The sequence below is a fragment of the Fukomys damarensis genome, unplaced genomic scaffold (genome assembly GCF_012274545.1).
Source record: "Fukomys damarensis isolate Sample0158 unplaced genomic scaffold, DMR_v1.0_HiC HiC_scaffold_29, whole genome shotgun sequence".
Lineage (NCBI taxonomy): Eukaryota > Metazoa > Chordata > Mammalia > Rodentia > Bathyergidae > Fukomys > Fukomys damarensis.
Window position 1 is genome coordinate 16,036,379 of NW_022900941.1, and position 15,610 is coordinate 16,051,988.

The following is a 15,610-nucleotide window of genomic DNA, read 5'->3' on the forward strand; positions in this document are numbered from 1 at the left end:
TAATTCTCCCATAAAATAAGTACTTTGCAGACAGTAAACTCTTAATACATCTTTCTTCCTGGGGCTGCTGCTGATTGTGATTTGATAAGTTCTTTAGTGGGTAGGAGTAACACCACTCTCATAATATTCTACATATCTTTTATTTGCATAGAGTCTTACAGTCTCAAAACAATTCTTTGATCCATATTTCATTTACCTGTCCATTGAAGGTACCGAGACTCAGAGTTTCACACATTCACAATGGGACCATACATGCATGACTGTCCCATCAGGCAACTTGTACCACCCAACGGGACTGTCCCATACTACTTGATGGGACAGTTATGCATGTCCTGCCAATGGTTCAAACTAGCAGAATATGTTTAGGAGGCAGTGGAAGGCCACACATCTACTAAAAGGCTCAACTCAAGTTCAGTCTAAGAATTCAAATTCCAAGGTAGTAATCAAGTCACTAGATCGCCGTTCTTGCCCCCCAGCATCATATAACATGTACCTATACCTGAACCAGGCATTTTTATTAGAACCCTAGAAGACTAAAGAAGACCATGCCACTAAGTACATGAAACCTATGTTCTGAAGATGACACAGTATGCTGCCTGCCCAAATCAAGTTGACAAATCCAAAGGAATGGACTGGAAAACAAAACACAGAAACTTATTTCAAATAATGTATTAAAATGGACCAGTCTGATTAAGGTCAGTGTTTTCTCAGGACAAAAATATGTGGAGAGAGAGACTGTGGTGATGGTACATAGTTTTGTGTAGAATAAACATGCAAAACGCATCCTGTTGGCACTTCCCAATCCATCACATTCTGACCTGTTACATGGGTCCCTTTCCAGCTCCTTCCAATTAAATTTGGTTTAGCCAGTGGAGATCCCCTCAGGTGACTACAGTGAGGATCTCCCTGATACTAGATCTCCTGATACTAGGAAACATTGTGCACAACTGCCTCCTCCTGTGGTGGCATTTCCTACCAGGTACCTGTCTGTCTTTTTACAACCATCTGGTTCTACAGGCTTTTTCCAGGCTTAGAACAAATGCCTTCCCAAGTCCTAGCCTCTGCTGTGTTATTTGCTGGTTTCTTTACTTCTTGCTCTTTCTTTGTAAAGAGGCTCTGTATTTACCTCTCCTCCTTCCCCCAGTTTAAAAGTTCCACCTGTTCCCTTCCAGGACTGCATCATCTGATGCAGCAAATAAGGAAGCTGCATTGTTGACCCAGAGTCTTTGCAGACAAAACTATGGAAAGTTATTTGGCTCTTCCTAATAGGTTGAAAAATATTATTCACTATAGAGCTGGCTGTTTGTTTCCCTTCACATAGCTCACTAAGCAGGAAGCAGGTCAGATATTCTGCCTCAATGCCTTACCAAATTTGGCCCAGAAAATTTCCAAATAATCTTATTACCCCAAGTGTGCTTTACCTTGCCACTTCCCCCACCCAGACGGAAAGATATCAGAGAGGAGAGGATGACACCACCAGCCTCATCCCAGTCTAGTTAGTTGGTGTCTACAAAGACTCCACACTGATTTCTGCCAGCACTCACAGCCACTCCGTCTCTAAAGATGGCAGGCCTCTGACAACAACTCCTTGTTAAAAGGCCGAAAGTTTCTGAGCCCACTTATCGGCTGGTTCTGACTGACAGAGCCCAGAATTTACTAAACCAAATGATTTTATTTTTCCCAACAAGCAGTCAGTGAATTAATTGTATTAGGAAACCCATCAAGCTAAAATCAACAGCTTAAAACCAGGACCCCAAAAGGTTCCAAAAGTCAGAAGGCAAGCAAACCTCAGAGGCATCTTCAGGAATGGACATTTATCCGTTAAGTCTACTTAAGGAACTGAAATTTATGAGGAGGAAACATCTCTAACTGCCTCAATGTAAGAGAACCAGGAAAAACCACTGTTTGGGCTTGTAGAGAGCATCCCAGACAAATGAGAATCCATGCTAAGAGAGAAATGCAAAATTAGCAGTCAAGGGAGAGACCTGAGTTAGGGCATCTGGTGTTAAGTGAAGCATTCTGATACAATGGCTCTTGGATATGCTCTTGAAGTATCAGTTGGAACTGGTTGGTATGGGATATGAGGGCCATGAGAGAAGGGGCAGAAAGAACATAAATATTGGCTAAGCTGAGCCACGATGATACAACATTAAGTAATGAGAGGTGCTGTCTCAACCATGGCCATGAACGAACGCCGTGGATGTGTAATGAATGCTAACTGATGATAATAAATCACAGTCTAGGGTGGCAAATTAGTATAAGACATTTAGGCCACTGAAATACAGTTAATGTATATACAGTTGGTACAACTTACACTGATGAGTGGATGAGAAGAGAATAATTCAAAGTGATTTAGTTGTACAGTGCATTGTACCAGGAAGTATGGGGAACAGATAGCTAATGGAAGAGTAGAAAGAGGAGGCTGGAGGGGGGCAGCAGGAGAAAGGTAGGGTGATGAGTCAGGATAACAGTGGAGCCTGCTTAGCGTACTGGCAATTTCTCAAGCATGAGGCAGGTATATTGCATCATATCCCGTTCGTTTAAGACACTGGCTTTTTCAATAAAGTTTTGCTGCAGGAAAGTCAGGGACACCATAGACTTAATTTGGACTGATATTCTAATGCAAGACTTCAAAGCCCTCTTTCTTGGATTTTCAAATCAATACAGCCACACTTTTTCATTCTAAAACCCATCATGTTTCTTGCTTGCATCACTTTACAGCTCTTGATATTACTATGATTTACGTATATGCAATTGGATTTTTTAATGCTTTGTAAAAGAGAAATTGTATTTTGCATTTCTTAGTACTAATTTCACACAGCTCTGAGCCTAGGAGGTGCTCATTCCTGTGCTGATTGCTGAGAAACTCAAGAAAGGAAAAAAAGCATATAGAAAGGACACCCAGATGCCTATTGGGTTTGAAGACCAGCTTCTAAGGAGATCGATGAAAGCTCTACCTGTTGTTATGGACAAAACACTAGAGAGTCTGCCACAGAAACGATCCCAGACTGCTAGAGGATGATGTGGAAAACTCGGTTTCCATGGCAACCCCTATGATCTGATGATTCCCCTTATTGAAAGATAGTGAGACACAAGGAGAATGACAAGCAGATCTAAGAGTCTTACAGAAACATGGAACATGTCTCTGCAACCGTTTCTGCTCATTTGTACTTGTTTCTGCTGTAAAAGCAATATTATTTCCTCATCTGTCAATAACATAGCATTTGCAAGGAATTCGCACATGTATACTCTTCTTGTTTTGATGTACTGAACCCAGAGATCCCCAGGATTCACAGAATCACATCTGGCACTGGCAGATAACACTCACGGTCCTGCCAAGTGCCCTACAGATAATCCAGCGAGGGGTTACCAAAGCTTGACCAACTTCCCACTGTCTGGCCAAAATACCCGACATCCACAAAGTCAAGGAGGAGAAGCTTATTTTGGCTCACAGTTGCAAGTATTACCATCCATGGCAAGCTGGTTGTAAGGCAGGAATATGGGCATGGTAGTGAAAAGCTGCTCAACTATATTATCCTGGAACGGAGAGCAAGGGAAGAGCCAGCGAGGAACGGCCCAGAAACCAGGTACAGACCCTAAGATCACCCCTGAAGGACCCTTTCAGACACATCCAGAAGCTTTACCTTGCTCCTTGGTGTTTCTCAAGTTATAATCAAGTCGATAAGATTAACTATCACAACCAGCAAGAAAAGTGACCTATGGGCAGGTGTGAAACACAGGAGCCATGGGAAGCACAGAAGGCATAAGGCCACATGATCATTCTTGGGTAACAGATACCCTCGAAAATCTGTTATATTCTTGGACCTATTCCCTAAAAAAAAATGCACAAATGCATATAAATAAAATCTAACATGAAACATTTCTCACAATTTAAAACATTAGAAGTATTTAATAAATTTACCCTAGAAGCACTTTGGGACTCAAGATGGTCCAAGATAGCATAGTGAGAATCTCCTATGTAAAACAAAAAGCTTTATGCATACTAGCATCATCCTTGCGCAAGACTGAAAAGCAATGTGAAATCTCTCCTCTCTCTCCTTCCTAACAGCACTCAGTGCCTCTGCAGGTGTAACATGGCATATAACCAGGATCTTCTGCTGAAGTGTACCTGGCTCATGACAGTTAGCTACTCAGTGGTAAGTTCATTCACTTGTTCATTTCGCTGAGCGCTTACTATGTGTCAGAGATGAGTGGTACAAATTTGAATATGACTAGGCCTATGTCCGTGAGGAACTTGCAGTATAGTTTAATCAGGAGTGATTTGTCTCAGGGAACAGTTGCCATGTACGAAGATGGTCTTGGCTGACAAGCTTGACAAGGAATGCTACTGGCATCTAGTGGGTAGACACTAAGTTTCCTGCTAAACAGCCTAGGTACAAGACAAACCCTATGCTGAGGAATTAAAAAAATGGCCATAGTGTCAATAGTTCAAGCAATTCTGCATAACTCAAGAAAAGACACTTTTAGGGCACTTTGGATGATGTGGTTACTTAGTCCACCTTACTGCTAATAATGAGAGGAAGGAGAGAGTCCTGGGTGAGTGAAAGGCACAACAAAGACCCCTCCTTCGGACAACGTGAGAGAAGGCAGCACCAACGGCAGCTGTGGGCTGACCAAAGGCATTCCTTCCAGAAGCTCCTCGTGTAAAATGTTCTTCTTTCTCCACTTACCTCCAACAGTTGGCAGCCCTGGTGAAATCACTCAAGTGCTAAAACCTGTTTCATTTGGGGGACAGCCCTGTACTGATGGCGGCCCATCACTTCCCAGCCCTTCTCCACATTGTTTTCATTCTGCTCAGTAATTTCACCTTGCATGTGTGCACCCCGCAGTCAATCCTCATCAAGTAAAAAATATATTATTCTAAAGTTAAATCTGGGTGAAAGGCTTGGTTAATGAGAAAAGATCAGAAAGGAGGCCTAGCCCCATCTTTCAACCCTCACATTCCTTATTCCTTATGACTCTCCCCTCCCAGTTCTATCCCTTTGGCGATTCAACAAATGGTTGGCAGCTTCAGGACTGTGAACTAAGCAGAGGCATTTTAGTCTGGCGGTAGTCAGACCCCACTTGAAATCCCAGCTCTTACTCACGAGTTCTACAGCCTTACTGAAGTTGAGTTACTTACTAAACTGCAGACTTCTCACTTATCGAACAGCAGTAATGAGAGTCCCTACTTTCAAGCATTATAAGAATTAAACAACAATTTCCGTATAACTCATTGAATAGAGTTCCTGGCACATATTAAGCCTGAATAAATCTCAGCTACTATTCGTACGGGAAAGAAGCCACTCGCATCTGACTCAATGCATGATTTGCCAACTGCACATGCAGAGCTTTTTCCTAACGTGGCTTTGATCTTAGTCTCCATCAGCCCTACTGCTGACATGCCATATGCTTACTGCTTGGACCTATCACATTTCTGTTCTCCATCCTCCCCACAACACCGACTCTGCCTTTAACACCAGTGCTGCTGCAAATCTGCAAACTTCACCTCAGCACTGTTCCTCTTGGTTCTGGTCTCTTCTGATTTCCTGCACACTTTTCAAGACTCCTAGCAACCAGCTTCTGTGGGTGGCTTCTCCCAGCCCATCTGATCCATCCATAGTAACCAGACATCTTGTGTTGCTGGACAGTAGATGGGTAGGTGACTTTAGCATTTTCTGGATGCACCAGGATAGGCTGAATCAGGTGAGAAAGCAGATTTACTGGGTAGTACTACATCTAAGAGTTTGACCTATGGAAGATTACCATTGCCCACTGTCAAGGGAACACAGGCAAAGGTGCAGTAGAACTCTGGCCAAATCTTTTCTATATTCTACCTGTTGCTTTTTCCTGAAAGTGGCTTCATCCAGGCCTGCAGGCATCACTATGCCTTACAACACCTGATTCCAGGCCAGGCAGGCCTGCTGTTCTTGTTACATCAAGGAGGCAGCTGAGAAAGTTGTTCTCTTAGGGCACCGAAACAGTTGGAGGAATAAAATGCTTCCTCTCTTTCTCTAACCTCTCTTCAAGGGATGTTCCTTTGGGGAATATCAAAGCAAGGTCAGAGGCAGAGAAACAAGGTCAGGCTTCTTGGAGAACATCTTGGCATTTTCCCAAAGGCCAGAGCCTCTGCGTAAACAGTGCTTTTTATCTGCTTCCACAAGAAATGGTGAGGGGAGCTGCAATTTGGGGAGCCAGGCTCCTTCTACAGAAGCCTAATGTTTTGAGCTTTACACAACTTCCCTGTGGTAAGATGAGGTCTACGATGAGCACTGTGTCAAGAAAGTTTCAATCGTGCCTGAAGCACTGCAAAATAAAATATGTTCATAGTGGTGCAGCACATAAGACCACCACATGACATTTTGATCAGAGATGGAATGCACATACAACAGTGATACCATAAGATTACTATTGCCTGTTGACACAATCACACTGATGTTGCAGTGTGACACATTACTTACATGTGCACGGTGATGCTGGTGTAAATCTCCTGTGCTGTCAGCCATGTAAAAAGTACAACAATAAAATCATATATAGTATAAAATACTGATAATAATGATAAATGACTATGTTACTGGTTTGCACATTCACTTGCAGTGCTTTCAATGAGTATTTCAGAACATACTCCTTGTACTTATAAGGCAAAGTTCAGTGTGCAGCCATGTGTTATGCCAACAGCAGCTCTGTTCGTCTGCGTTGACCAGGTTTCTTGGTCGCATCAGGAGGATGTGTCAAATGACTGACCTCCCCTCCAGGTTTGTGTATCTCTATGTCCCCACAGTGATGAAATGACACATGAGTATTTCCCCACTGTGAAGCGACACACAGCTATAATTATCGCCTCACAGCTGCATTGAGCAACACTAACAATATCTCTATTTTACATTTAGAAAAAAACCTGGGTGAGTTTAGACGTATTCTATGTCAGTATTCTACAAATAGAACAAATATTTTCACAAGTATTTTCCCATTTCTTGTCACTTGGGTAATTATTCATTTATGTAGCATCCCCACCCTGTTCTTTGGCTTGCCTTGGCATATTGTATATACCGAGGGTAACAAAATCACTTCTTAGAGAGTTGGCACGCAGGAAAGATATCCTGGACTTTCAAATATCACATTTTTCTTATGCATTCAGATATCCTTTAGAATCCAGCCAAGTACTTATCCTTATAAATACAATGTTATTGAAACACAGGCCCATTTGCTCATGTAGTCTCTATGGCAGCTTTTCTGCTCCAACGGCAGTGTTGGGTAGTTGTGACTACAAAACTTGAAGTATTTATTATCTAGACCTCTAGCGAAAGAATTTGCTGACCACTTTCTTTAGAATTATTTGTAGTCACTAAACAGGATGGAAATAACTGAAGATAAAACATCAGAGATTTGAATTCCACATGAGAAGAATTTTCCCTGGGGGGGGGGGAATTAGTAATGACAGGAGCTGTTATAAGAGGGTACAGAACAGTGTCCTTGGTTGCCTCTTTCCTCTCTGCTCTCCCAGCCCTCAATGACCAAGTTCTCTCCATTATTTTAAAGCACGGATGGCTCTAACTACAGAAGCCCCATACCACCTATACCCTCTCTCCTCCTCAGGTAATCTCAGCTCCTGTTACTATCAGTGTCACACTGTCCAACTCCACAGTGTGTGGTTTTGTTTTTCCTGCTTCAACTATAAGTAGAGTATGGAAGAGGGTTGTCCAAACACAGTTGCAGTGTGAGGCATAGCTGTTGTCCATGAAGTGGCGGGGAATCAAACACTTCCACCTCTGACCTCCTGCAGGCTCCTCCCACTCCTCACACCCAAGAAAATGCCAGAGGCAAAGTATCTTTTCATCAGTGTCCATGGGATGCAACTTCCATGGACACAGAGCCAGTAGAGGAGGATGAGACATGGATCTAGAGATAGCTGGAAACTCTCCTGCACATTCTCCTACAGGTTTTTAGGATGCTGCTGGACTGACTTAGCTCTGCAGTGATAAAAGGACCTGGTTATTGTAATGATATCAGTGCAGATGTTCAAGAGCTGGATGAGTCAAAAGACTTGAATAGGTGCATTTCTGCCCCTTTGAGTCTAACAAAACTGTACAGCTGTCAGACCTGAGGATTTAATAGTGTCTTGTCTCCCTTTGGAGGAAGGAAAAAGGGTACCAAGAAGGGATTAATCAGACAAACTATGGCTCTCATCTGTGCCTTAAAACAAATATTGTTTTCCCTCAAATGAAAGGAGAAAGTTTACAGCTAAAATATGAGCTGCTAAAAAAGATAATTCACTCACCAGCCTTCTCATCAGCTAAATGCTAGCACAGCTAAGAATGTCAACAGCCATACACTCATCCCGGTCTTACAAATATAAAGCACAGTGTGAAATGTCGACTTGTTCTGACCAGAAGCATCCTGGGGAGGGCTGAACAGTTTGGGTCAAGAAAAGGCCTCAATTTCTCGGGTGATTTTTATTGTTGTTACAGAGAGAACTGTACTTTCCATGAATATCCAGCTACCTGACACACTCCTGCTGGTGGAGGCAAACTTGTTGTCACTTGTCTTTCTCTCTGGGCTTTACCTCCCACATAGGAACACATTTTTCATTTCAGTTTCACCTGCCTGTCACTTTCTCCTTAAAAAGGATAATTTATAAAGTAAAAAAATCATCACTGTCAAAGACTATATTTTAGTATTACAAAACACACATGGATGATGTATGACTTTCTCTCTCTCTCTCTCTCTCTCAGACACACACACACACACACACACACACACACACACACACACACACACTGCACTACACATTTTTCATTTCAGTTTCACCTGCCTGTCACTTTCTCCTTAAAAAGGATAATTTATAAAGTAAAAAAATCATCACTGTCAAAGACTATATTTTAGTATTACAAAACACACATGGATGATGTATGACTTTCTCTCTCTCTCTCTCTCTCTGACACACACACACACACACACACACACACACACACACACACACACACACTGAACCCTCTCCCATCCCAAGACCTAAAACAAATAATTATAGTTAAGGCTCACAAACTCAATTTCCTCAACTTGCTATATCTGGACTATAAATTTCTTTATTTTGTGGTTCTTTCAGCTTAAAAATTTAAAGCCATTGCAAGGGAGTTGTAATTCCTAACTGAACAGCTTTATGATTTGATTATGTAAAATAAGAAAGTGTAATGAAGTTAATAGTGCCTTATTCTTGGAGGTACATTATGAGGAATTTTCTGCAAAATCTGAAAGTGGAAATTACCTCTGAGCCTCCTAACTCTTAAAAATACAGGTCATAATGATGATTGCAATTGAATTTCAATACTTAAGAATTTTATATATTTCTGTTTCTTCAAGTTTCCTAAAAGAACAACTTGTCTTTCTGGGATAATATGGAATGAAAGAGCAGGAAGAGACCTATGTTCTGCTCTTGGTGCAATCCTAGTTGCATGATATGAGCATAATTCTGACTATTCTTTCTATAAAGTAAAGGACTGGAAACTCATTCCCATTTAGCATACTATGATTAAAAAATAAAATAAGGCAAAGTAAAATAAAATACATGCCTTGTGAATGAAAAGCATAATGCGATACCATTTTTTTCATATTTTTCTTGTATTTTGCAGCCATCCTTCCCTAGAATCATTTCTAAGTACTTCTCTCCTACTTATGTGTGGCTTCTATGTGGAGCTATAAGGACAGCAACATCTTGCATTCATGTCTTTATAGGCCAGTCACCTTTAGTCTCACCCCAGTCTAGTGCTCTTCCTGAAAGTCACAACAGAGTTCATTTGAGAGAGTTTCGATGAGTCCTATGCCCAAATAACCAAAAAAGAAAGAATCTTGTTGTTGGCATTATCCCAGCAGCATCTTAGGTACAGGAAAGAACAAAATACTAAAACCGTAGGTACTTGACCAAAGCAGCGTCATGTTCAACAGCATCTAAGCACCCTGCACATGTAGTCATAAGACTGGCATTTTTTTCCAGATGTTCCCAGGCTAGGCATGTAAGTTCTTCTGCTTTTCAGGGACAAGGAAAATATTTCATTTGTTCACAACTCTCCTAAGCATAATGCAGGGACAGGTAGTAGGATTAAGATTCGCAGGTAGTGCTAAACAACGTCTCATTTTCAGTATTCTTCTATGCCAGTAAGTCAAGAGACAAATTCATAGCCCCCACAAGTGTCAGAAAAGAGCAGTATGTCAAGCTTGGTTTTAAATTTTCAGCTAGCACGAGTAACGTGGCAGGATTTTAGTTAAGCCCATGTTCAAGCTGTCTCTAGACAAATTGAAATGTGGGCAAAGGTTTCATGGAGACCATTTCCTCTTTTCCCTGGCCTGCAGGAATAGAATAATCACAGGTAACCCATACCTCTCTCTGCCTCATCCTAGCCCACCCTTGCCTTGCCCAGGACTCTGTACTCTGCCTTCTTTTGTCTGCTAATTCTCTCAACAAAATTCTGCTTATATGGCATTTGGGAATGATCCAAAGCATTTTACTAACAAGTGCCACTATGAGTTATTGAAAACAATAGCTTAGTATGTTTGGCTTTATAAAGTCATTTGCATATTAGTTGATACCTGAGGCAAAAATCTCTGGCTTTGGGGACTGATGAACAAGGATGATATTTCTGAGTTAAAGAAATTCTTTTCTGAGCTGCTTACATCATTCCACATGGGCATCTCAGTCCCTAACTGAGCCCAAAATGGACCACACTGGCATGTTGATATGTAAAAAGAGTTTTTCTTCTGCAAAGCAGAGGCTGAGAAATTACACCTTTATCTCAAGTTTTCTCAGAAGTGCAAAAGTAAATACTTATATGCAAGCCTTTCATACTACATTCTACCTTGAGTCAGAAAGACCTAGGAGATGAGATGGGGTCACGTCTACAGGGATCAGACTTCAACAGACTACCCAACTTCTCAGCATCTAAAGCTATACTCATCAATGCACAGCCCACATAGTCACAGGAGTTGATTCTGAGTAACAAGAAAAGCTTGTACATAAAAAGCTTAATGAGATCCTTCTTTCAATACACAGAAACTCTTATCTATGAACAGTTTGGGGAGGGAAGCATCAACCATTATGACACAAGTAACTAAGACGTACAGAACACAATAAGACATTGAGATGGAGATCTTGAATGGTTCAACTGATAAGTCAATTCAACAAATGTTTTTCAGGACACCTTTCTATAATCAACCCCAGATCAGGTGCTGGAAGTACACAAATGGACAAGAACTATCCCTATGAAACATGCAAAATAAGGGGCCAACTAAATTCTTATTTAATGGATGAACAAAAAGAGAAAGGAATGGCTCTCTTGACTTAATTCCTTGCTCTGTTCACACTCATCAGGGAACAAAAGAGGCTATCCACATTAGCCTACAGCCTGTGAAAACATGGCCAAGCTTCTGAAATCAGTTCCTTAGTCTGTTTTGTGGACTAATTCAATTCTCCTACATAAAAGCTAATCAAGCCAGGCTGCTAAGAATGATGTCCATCAGCATCAAAATTCTTAGAAAGAAATTGTATGGATGACTGAACTAATTTACATACTTAAGAAAATTGTGAACACTTTCTTGGCTCTTCAATATTTGAAGCTGCATTGAATTCTTGTTCAACTTAGTCCCACAGTTGAGATAAATGGGTGATGGAGTAATTATATATAGGCTTGGCATTTGGCATTTGGCATTGGCAGTACAGTAGGTTTTGTACAGGCTAAAGTCTATTTAAGCTGGAATTAATATAATTATATATAATGTTGACAGATTATGACATTTCCCTGTTAAGACACTATACAAACATTCCAATAATTTGCTAGCTTTTGAATTTGTAAAAAATAAATTAAATAAAATCTCAGGAGATGTTGCTAATGTGGTAACTGGAATAGAGGTTTCAAAAGCACAGGGCTCAGGAAATAACAGTCAAAGAATAATGTACTTTAAGCCAAAACATATAAAGTAGTAAATGAGTATTTAGTACTTACCACAAGACTGCTGTCCAGAGACAATCTTTTTCCAAAGTCCCTTTTCTGGAGCTGTCTCTTTCCCTCCATGAGTGAAGTTATTTATTTTCCTTTGTGACTTATAAGAATCCCTTGTTTCTTTCCAGGGTCACTGCAAAAAGTGAACATGTGTTTTGTTATCCAAGTGCAGTGTTTAGACACTTAGTTTTCAACTCTATAACCAGAAACAAGTGATGAAGCCAAAAAGATACCCAGACCCAAGTGATGAGTGTAGAACTAGGATCTCTCTACTGAAAAGACCTCTCTGGGTTGCAAATGTCAGGGTTGTATTTTTGGAGGCCCCTGTGTTTTCATAGGTTTTGCTAATGGAGTTGGGGAGTGGGTGTGCAGGTTGAATCAGCAGACTGTGGAAAAAGGCAAACAGTCCATTTCATGCCACACTTGTTCCACTCCAGTCCTCTATCAGCCAGAATCATTGTTACTGTGCACGTGCTGTCTGCAAATTCCACAAGATCAAATTGACCAAACCAGGTTCCATAACCAAAAATTATTAAGTCCAAAGCCCAACAAAGGGAAACTGAAACATGCGCACTATTGTCAATATTTAATAAAAAATATGCCATTCAGAAATATTTGAGGAACATTATAAGATATATTTGTTTTAGGAGGAAGGATTCAAAAAGAATGGTAGATGATGTCATTATTGCCAATGAGTATTTAGGGAACACTCGCTGAATTTCAACATAGAGTTCATCCCTGCACTCTACTGAGATTAGCTTGTTCTAGAAAGGTGAAGTACCTTGCTTATTAGAGATGCACTCTGTGTATAAGTGCTAGCTTCCAGTTTTCACTGAATGCAAAAGGCTTGAAAGGAAAGAAATAGGGTTGAGTCTATGTTTTCTTACCCATTAGCCAAGTAACTTTGGATAAGTCACAGCTTCTCTGACATTCATTTTCCTCAACTGCAAATAACATGACTATGGCAATGAAATGATGTATGTGAAATGATTTAGAGGTAACAAGTTATAACTTATATGTAAATTATAATTGCACACAGATTAAACCTCCAAACAGTTAACCTTAATTATTAGTCCATGTAATTCAGTATATCCTGCATGACCAGAAGGCACCGGGAGATGCAGAGGCTGCTCATAATCCTCATAAACATCACCATGGTGCTGCTGAGACAGAAGACATGAACTTAGTAAAATGCTATACTAACAAGTACTTTAGGAAACCAGAAGGAAATCGATTTTGCCACTCTCAATCGCCCCAAGTGTGATGTGGACCAAACAGTACTGGCCTCACAGCCACAGAAGATGGCCCCCTTCGTTCAGCTTCCTCCATTGACAGGATCGAGACAACTGTAACGCAGCAAGGTTTGCCCAGAGAACAGCCTTAGAAACCGATGGACTCACTTTCTAGACTCGGCTCACTCCTCCACCTTTGTCACTTTAAATCTTCATTTTGGGAACACTAATCTCAATATATCACTGGTCTACTTAGAAATTCCTAGGAGCACACTCAGAATTAAGGAGAAAATCCAAAACTTTCAGCACCATTTTCCAGGCCTACTTCCTGCCAACTAGTCTTTTATAATCCCCAGGAACACGAGGCACATTCCTGAGAGCGTGCTTTTGATTATAATTCTCACCTTCACTCTAGTACCTGGCTCAGGCCCCATCTCCTTCACAAGAACTTGCTGGAGAATTCCATTTAGTAATGATTCCTTTTCTCTCCCAATTTTCAATGGAGTCTTTAGAGACTTACCTTATTAATCACTTTAGTCGCCTAGTTATTTAAATACAGTAAGTTTTTATTATATGGTTGTTGCTAGAACCTAGCAGTTAAAAGCAAAGAAACAGGCCAGAAATTACTTTTTCATAAAACAAGTTAATTCTGTGTAGTTATTATAGGTGAAGGTATTAGTCAACTGAAATTTGGTTTGAGGGCCTGCCTTTCCTTCCCCGTTTCAGCTGCCTGCTTGGCAGCCCCAAGCCTTACCTCAGTGACTATATTTTCTATTGGCTCAAAACCTCTGTAATGATGAATTTAGCTAAAGAGACTACTTGAGCCACTATATTTACCTCTCTATCAAGAACATTCTCCCTTAATTATTAATCCCCAAGAGGATGGGGATTTGATAGGTCACAATGGATTGCCCTTTGGCACTTAGCACATACATACCGAATGCCTACCATATAGAACACCTAGTCTTTAGATGTTGGTAACACAACCATAAGAAACCTTTAAGAGAGCTTAGGATAAAGATACGCTGCATAAAGGAACCTAGTAATCTCAATTAATGTAAACTTTATATGCCGTAACATGAGCTAAGGTTAATGACATCAACAAGAATGAAAAATGGGATAGGGGAATTGGAGGAGCAGGGAGTGGGGAGGGAAGGCGATTAAATAAACTAGCTGTGGTATGTACGTGTTACTATTCCTCAGGATGATCATAAACTTTATGAACTGCAAACATGTACCAATAAAATATACAATAAAATTTTAAAAAGCTTATAAGAAAGATTATGTCTACATCTTCATGGAACTTACATTACAGGAGCAGTATAGAAACAATAAATAAGCAGAGAAATAACTCCAAATTGTGATAGGTATCTACATGAAGGAAATAACCCCTAGGAGGTAGTATAATAAAGGGTCAAGCGTGTGGACAGCAAAACACTGTGGATAGAATGGTTAAAGTAGAAGATACGCAAACAGATAAGTATATGTCATTTCAGGCAAAGGGACAGGGAGAAGGTGCTAGAAAGAGGCTTTGTGTACCGTAGAAGTGAGGACCAAACTCTCAGAAATGACAAAAACTGGGAAGAGCATGTGTGATCAAAGGGCTAAATTGTAGGTGACAATTATGAGCTTTTGTTCTAAACATAAAGGCTAATCTTAGGGTTATAACCTTACTTTGCTCTTTAGCAGCTGATAATATTAAACAAATTATTTAACCGATTTAAGCCTGAGTTAATTCATCAACAAAATGTCATTTGTTGTGATGATAAATAAGATATTGCAGTAAAGAATTTTGCTAATGATTGGCACACAGTAGGTAAGATTTAAATACTATACACATTGATCGTTGCTTCTGGCAAAGCTGATTAAACTCTAGCTGTTAGATTTTATGTCCCATTACAGGCTGATGAGGCTGTCATTATGGGAAAACTGGATCCTTTTGAGTGTTCTTAAATAGTCTGGCCATCCTATGTGAAAAGCTAATTCAATTCCTTACATGGTCAATTTCCTTTCAAGTGTTATAGTGTCAATAATATAGGCAGAAGTAATAATCAAATTATGTCAGTTGCATCGACATTCACTGACTGTAAAGGTACAGACCAATGAAAACAACAATACAGCTATGGTACTACATCCTAGCCAATTATCAGCCTCTATATATGCACCCTAAAGATGCAAACATTTGTGAGTTAAACTGTAAAACAGTCAGGAGAAAGATCAGAGTAAGAGTACTGAAATGAACCAAAAAGAAATCCACTTAAAAGAAACAAAATGGCAACCAGGATGTGGAAATATAAAGTGAGTAGTGGTCTGGAAAGGAAAAGTCAGGCAAGCTGATCCTCATACACCATCTCTGGCATTGTTCAGAACAGGTACTGCTGACATACATCC

General features: G+C 40.4%; 1 protein-coding gene across 2 annotated transcripts in view; it reads right to left on the minus strand.

The window, feature by feature from the left end:
• Nckap5 (NCK associated protein 5) overlaps positions 1 to 15,610 on the minus strand; it is an 855,349-nt gene that overhangs the window by 800,746 nt on the left and 38,993 nt on the right. For both annotated transcript variants that reach the window (XM_010606203.2, XM_010606202.2), the window contains exon 2: positions 11,991 to 12,120. In XM_010606203.2, coding sequence (XP_010604505.1) covers positions 11,991 to 12,059 — 69 coding nt within the window. In that variant the 5' untranslated portion in view covers positions 12,060 to 12,120. The remainder of the gene's footprint in view (positions 1 to 11,990; positions 12,121 to 15,610) is intronic.